This window comes from Natator depressus, chromosome 9 (assembly GCF_965152275.1).
Source record: "Natator depressus isolate rNatDep1 chromosome 9, rNatDep2.hap1, whole genome shotgun sequence".
NCBI classification, from domain to species: Eukaryota; Metazoa; Chordata; order Testudines; family Cheloniidae; genus Natator; species Natator depressus.
The window spans coordinates 88,516,501-88,523,287 of NC_134242.1; the positions used below are offsets into that span (position 1 = coordinate 88,516,501).

The 6,787-nt window shown below is 49.9% G+C and overlaps 1 protein-coding gene across 1 annotated transcript; it reads right to left on the reverse strand.

Moving 5' to 3' along the window:
* Positions 1-912: 912 nt before the first annotated feature.
* SLC25A5 (solute carrier family 25 member 5) lies at positions 913-5,179 on the reverse strand. The gene is made up of 4 exons (XM_074963178.1): positions 4,988-5,179; positions 2,422-2,908; positions 2,124-2,264; positions 913-1,319 (listed from the first exon to the last, which is right to left on the reverse strand). Exons 1-4 carry the CDS (start codon positions 5,096-5,098, stop codon positions 1,162-1,164), a joined length of 897 nt encoding a protein of 298 aa, XP_074819279.1. The 5' UTR covers positions 5,099-5,179; the 3' UTR covers positions 913-1,161.
* Positions 5,180-6,787: the final 1,608 nt, after the last annotated feature.

Sequence of the window (6,787 nt, forward strand, 5' to 3'; positions counted from 1 at the left end):
GCATTGCTCCCTGTTGCCTTCCCATAACTCCCTCTGGTTGCTTAAGTTCTCCCCCAATTCACAGGGAATAAGAGTGGCTCAATTTACTGCAACACTAAGCAGAGGATAGTCCCCCCACAAGTCCCAGTGCCTCACCTGAGCCTGGATACACTTCAGTGGACATGCTTGGGTAAGGCCTTGCTGAGTGGCTGCTCACAGCTGGACAAGACCATCCTCGGTGCTCACAATCAAGCATGAATCACTCAAGCTAACTCTGCAGGGAGGACATACCCATACCTGACTGTTTTTGCTCTTAAATATGGATTCAGTAATTTCAGCCACTTCCTTGAAATTCTTACACTGAGAGACTAGTTTTCCAAGTGAGTTAATCCATCACCCCCTTGCATACCTTTCACTGGGAGTTCTGGCTACATCAGACATGGGTTAAACCATTTCTGGCTCCTTATCTGCCTAGAGCATGGCTAGTTTTAATCTCAAGCTTTTGCTAGCACCAGTAGGCAGGGGGGCACTGCTGGCCTCTTATCACTTAACAGCTACCTTATCTATACAGGCACCGGGAGCTCCATGGAGATTTGCATTAAGATATCAGTGCAGACAAGGCCTGTACATACTGGGAATTGTTTGAGATTGGGGCTTTAAAGGAAACAGACAGTTAGGTAGTATCCCTTTCTTCTCCCCATCAAGAGGGCACATGACAAGAAATACACCCTGTTTGTGGATTAGCCAGTTATTCAAACACTTTCCTATTAGCACAAGCATTAGAAAACTTAGGTTTACCTGGACTATGACATCTCCTTAGACCCCACCCCCGAGTGCTACTAGGAGTTTCTCTACTTCTTCCAGCATTTTCCCCACTGCAGCTGCTGGCAGAGTTTCCCGAAAAGAGGTAAAGCAAGTACAACACTAGTAGAGTCGGTTCTGGATTTTTTTTTTTATTATTATTTCCTCAGACTTGTTATTTAAACAGGAGTGCCTGAAATAAAAACATTTGAGTCCCATCATCAGGGGAATGACTTGATAAAGACAGAGGTCAGGTGAGCATGACAGCTGCCCTTTGCTAAACAGTACGGATACCAGTTGTAATTGATACAGTTTTGACAGTCCATGAATGGTCAGAGTAAGTTACATAATACAACATGCCAGTTCACACGAGGAAGTAACTTAAGTGTACTTCTTGATTTCATCGTACAATACTAAGACAAAAGCACCACCCATTCCTCTGAGTACATTGGACCATGCACCCTTGAAGAACGCCTTGGACCCTTCATCCCGAGCAATCTTTCGCCAGCAGTCAATTGTACCAGAGTACATGATGTCAGCTGTGGAAAGTACAGAGATTGTTAATGAGAGGAGTCTCATGGACTAGGATCTTGCCCAGGTCAGTAGTGGCTCAGCAAGGCTGTCTGCTTTGAATGAATTACATTTCTGAGCTTGTGCTCTAGTGTTATTAGGCATTTAATTGTTTATCTTTTACTACACTTGCACCACTAATGGCATCTCATGTCTATACTGAGATGTAACAGGCAAGAATTTGAGTTTTACTGTCTATAGCAACTGCACTAACATCTCAAGGGTTGGGTTTAGCAGCTGCATAAAGGCAAGTCTTCACTGCAAGTCATCCCAGGAGATATGCTGCTCTACCACTGTCATGGCTTAAACCAGAAGCACCACCATCTGCTGGGAGTTCTTCCGCAGATTGTTTATATGCAACAGAGTGTCTGGATGTATTCTAGACAAAGGGCTGCATGGTCTCATGGAGCAAGGAACTCAAGCTCTAATCCTGGTCCAGCCAGTGACTTGCTGCACATGCTGGGAAAGATGGACTGTTCTGCCTATAAATGGATCTCATATGTCTCACCAGAGCATTGATAGGACTTTTACTCAGAGTAGTATAACTGCTAAAGCAATAGACAATCTGGCTAGCCAGGGCATCAAAGGAAACCAACATCCATTTACAAGACTCCACTTCTGAACCATGAAGTCCTGCCTGCCCAAACCCTTCTGATCCCATGGGCCTTGAAACAGAGGTAGAGTTCTCTGCACCCATCTTGCATCTCTGGACAGAGAGGTTTCTTTGGGAATGCCCACCCACATTATGTTCTACATGGGACTTAGATACATACTTGCTTTACGCCCTGACTGCATCATCATACGACGGCGGACAGTATCAAATGGATAGGAGGTCAAACCAGCAACAGCAGTAACTGTCTGAGCAATCATCCAGCTGACAATGATGTGGGTGTTCTTTGGGTCAGGAAGCATTCCTATGGAGGGAGGAGATCAGATTAATACCACCAAATCACTGTATATTATAATACCAAAGTAAATCATTTTTCTGCATTAGAGTCTAGACTTTCTTCTAACAGCCTTAATGTTGTTTAGCTTCTTCTGCATTTTAAGAAGTTAGTTCAAAGGACCTACCCTTTGCAGTGTCATAGATGCCAAAATAGGCAGCTCTGTAGATAATGATACCCTGAACGGATACATTGAAGCCTTGGTACAGGCCCTTAAGACCATCAGACTTGAAGATCTTGACCAGGCAGTCACCAAGACCCTTGAATTCTCTGTCGGCTCCAGCTTTACCCACATCAGCTGCCAGACGGGTACGGGCAAAGTCAAGAGGGTAGACAAAACACAGAGATGTAGCACCAGCAGCACCACCAGATGCCAGGTTACCAGCAAAGTAACGCCAGAACTGGGTTCTTTGATCCACGCCACCCAGGAAGATCTGCTTGTATTTGTCTTTGAAAGCAAAGTTGAGGGCCTGAGTAGGGAAGTATCTGATCACATTAGCCAGGTTGCCACGCCAGAAGGACAGGACACCCTGCTCTTTGGGGATACGGACAACACAGTCAATGATGCCCTTGTATTGCTGGTCTGCTGCAATCTGCTTGCTTGCATGCTGCACCTGTAAAACAGTAGAAGAAGATGGATTAATATCATTGTGCTGATAAAATTACAAGCCTGAAGATCTGGACTGATGAAGTTTCATGGTTGTCACTTGGTAGAAATGTTTGCTTTAATTTGCATTTGATAATTAGCATCTGATTCTAGGGTCTGGATAGACTGTCTTCCCCTACGGAGATTAAGTACGTTTGAAGAATATCCATTTAGGCTAGAAATGTTGAAAGCTTGTTATGAAATAACATAAGCTTGGTCCTATGAAGCTAAAGGAATTATAACTGAAATTTGACAGATTTGGTAGTGAAAACATGAATTACTAGTAAACAAGAATGAGGATAAGATTAAGTGTAGATCTCTTAAATTTGGTGACAAGAGAAGCTAGAGTGAGTTATTGTTGAACTTCGCTCATTATAACAAGGCGTGGAAGGATTATATTTGTACCGGTAAATTTTGATTTCACTGCACACACAATTCATAATCACAATTTACAGATAAGGCAACATAAGAAAAATGCTACTTGAGACCTCACAGTTTGAGTTAAGGATATTTTACTCAAGGATATTTTAACATTTTGTGTTCATGGTTATAAGGCTTTAACTTTTTGAATCTCAGTGACTACGGTCATTAATTGTCTGACCTCCCATAATTTCCCTGCAACTGTGAAAAGCATGTAAGTTAAAAAAAATCATAAAAAATAAAAATTAAGTTTGCCAGGCCTAATTATATCAGAGTGTCATGAAAGTCCTAGGCTGCTTCAGTGAGAAGCTTCACTGTCCTCTAAGCAGATGTCAGTGCAATAGACTCCTGGAATGCAGAGAGCCGGTAAAGTGCTGAATTCCAAGGTGATCATCTGCCATTCATTTGACCCAGAAACAGGAAGTGCTGTTCTTAGGGTGGGGTAGTAATAAAGATCTTCCTGTCTCCATTTAGAATTGCTAGGATTTTCTAGAGCAACCCTCCTCTGTACACTTGTCACATCATTCTGATGAAAGTTTGACAATAAGGCGGATTACCTACTGGGGGCAGCCAGAAAGAACGTCTTTAGCGCAAAACATGCTTTGCTACCCTGGATTTTTTCCATAGTGCCCAAAAGGCAGCAATTTACCGTGATCCACCCCAGATCAGAGTTGCATGTGCTGTCTACTTTGGAGAGCAAAGCTTAGTTAGTAGCCTGCCTTTATCTTTTTTGAGGTTTTTTTTTTTTTGGGGGGGGGGGGGAGAAAGAGAGGAGAGAGGGGTCGTTTGGCCTGGAAGGTCACGGGGCTTCTTCGCTTTCCTCAGGCTGCGGGTTGTGCCTGCTTGGCTCTGCGCGCTGGTTTTACCGCACGATGCTCGGAAGCGGGGAGTCGATGGAGGCTCGCTCGGGGGCCGAGACCCCACGGCTGGGCCCGGGGGCGCCGCTGGGCCCAGAGCACGAGGGCGATGCAGCCGCCAGCCCGGAGGGGAAGGAGCCGGGGCGGAGGCTGCTCCAACACCCCCGCCCCGGAGCCGGGCCCGGCACCGCTTTGCATAAGCGGAACTAGCTGGCTCCGGCAGCCGGTCGAGGCAGGCCGGTGGGTTCCGGCTCTGCCCGGCTTCTCCGCGCCCGGGGACCGCACGAGGGGCCGGGGACCCCCGCACACCGGGGCCGGGGTGGGGGCGCCCAGCCGCCGGCACAGGGCCAAGGAGACCGGCTCCTTGGGCCGGGCGGGGGGCAGGGGCACAGACCGCGGGGCAGGGGTCGCGCTGGCTGCGGCGGCCCGGCTCCCTCTCCCAAGCCGAGAGGCCCGGGATGCCCGGGCCCGCCCTCTCCTTGCCGCGACCTTGGGAGGCGGCTCAGGGCCCCGGCATCTCCCCGGCTCGCGGATGCGCCACGCGGCCGCGTCCCAGCTCCAGACAAAGCCGCGGCCGGCCCCCGGGATTTCCCCGAGCACTCGGGGCCCGCCCGCCCCAACCCCGGCCGGAGCCCATTCATTCATCCCCGCCGGCGGGCAGGCGAGCCCCCGGCCCCCGGCGCATGCAACGCCTGCCCCGCGCTCTGCACCGCCGCCCCCCACCCCGCAAACCCCCCCTGCAGCGAGCCCAGCCCCCCCGCAACACCCACCTGCAGCAGCAGCTTCACTCTCTCGATGGGGGCGACGGCGGTCTTGGAGATGGCAGCGGCCACCCCCCCGGCCAGGAAATCCTTGGCGAAGGACAGGGCGGCGTCGGCCATGGCGGGGGCGGGAAGGTGAATAAATTAGACCCGGGGAGCGAGAGGCGGCTGGTGGGGGGCCCGCGGGCTCTGAGGCCGAGCTGCGGAAATGGCCGGTTTATATACAACCCCCCCGCCCGGGCTCCAGCGAGCAAAGCGGGAGGCACACGGAGCTACGCACGGGCAGCTTCCCACCCCGCTGATTGGCTTGGAGCTGGGGGGCTGGGCCGGGGAGGGGCCGGCTGGGAATGGGGGGGGGACCCTGGGTGTAGCCTCCCCCCACGTGGCACGGTGGGGACGGCCTGTGGGTCGGAGGGTTCTCCGGCGTCACGGGGCGTGGGGGGACTGGCAGGGCAGGGCCGGGCTCTGTGCCCTGGGCAGGGAGGAGGAGGGCAGGGTTTGCGGCCGGGAAGGGGCTGCTCTGGGTTTCAGGGTGTGACGCCGAGCGAGAGGCTGCTGCTAGGCAACCCCCGGGGAAATACGGGGGGGAGTGCCAGCGCCTGCATCCGCCTGTGACACCCTCGCCATGGAAACAGGGGTGGGAGTGGGAGCACCCCCACAAAACCTCAGGCCTGAGTCACTGATCACAGGCGCCTGGGGGGCAGAGAAGCTGGGTGGGCCCCGAGGTGCACATACTGTGAGGGATGCTTCCCAGAATCATGGTCACTGGTGCTGGACCAGATCTATGGGATACTGGAGTGCAGAGCTCAAAGGCGGCTCACAAAAAAGCCTGTCATGGCCCCTGCCAGGTCGGTCATTGTCCAACAAAAAAATTTGCTCTCAGTTTAACTACTTTTATAGACCTTCCTCTGCACCAGCCTACCTGCTTCAATCCCACCTCAGAGTTCTCCAACTTTGGGGGGAGGGCAGAGGTATAAAAGCCCACTTTAAACCTTAATCTAGTCCACGTGCCTTCCAGTGAAGGTCTGTTCCCTGCATATTTTTTTTCAGTGTCTTTGTCCAGTCTATTTTTTGTTACATCACACTCAAGCCATCAAATGTGCTACATGAATTTAATCTCCAGGGTTAAGAATGCCTAAAAAATAGTAAAAAAAACAAACAAACTCACCTCATAAACAGGAAAGAAAACAAAGATATGAATGAACAAGACTAGCAAATAATGAAATCAGTTCTTCCCTTCAGAGCTGATCAGGAGAAACTTTTAAGATTTCACTCCTCTCATACTCATTAGGGGAATATATGAGGTGAGCTTTCATGCCTTTCATAAAACCATTTCTTGACAGAGAAAGTTTCAGAAAACCGATTTTGCCCAGTCACAGAGGCTCAGGTTAGAGTGCCAGTTTAACTATTCAGACAAGGGGTCCAAGGCCAAAAGCCTGCCAGTGACTATATAATAAAATAAGTATCAACCTTAGGACTATCATTCAACTGAACAACTGATGGGATGAAGAACAAAGATAACTGTGCCTGTGGGGGTGTGATTGTAATATGCAGTTAGTGGAGTGAGCAGTCAGCATGGGGGAAGTGAGTGGTCATCAGCCTGGATGTTTTTAGATCTGAGTTTTAAATGTTCCCTAATATCTTTGTTAGTGTAGGGCGCTAAGCCTGGAGATCAATCCAAATTTCACCTCAGTTACATTCTGCCTAGCTGTTTCCTCTCCACTTTCATGATATTCTTCACTTCTTATATGCTATTGGACACTCTTATACAGGTCTTGCATTTTATACAAGCAGTGCTTCATTTCAGTA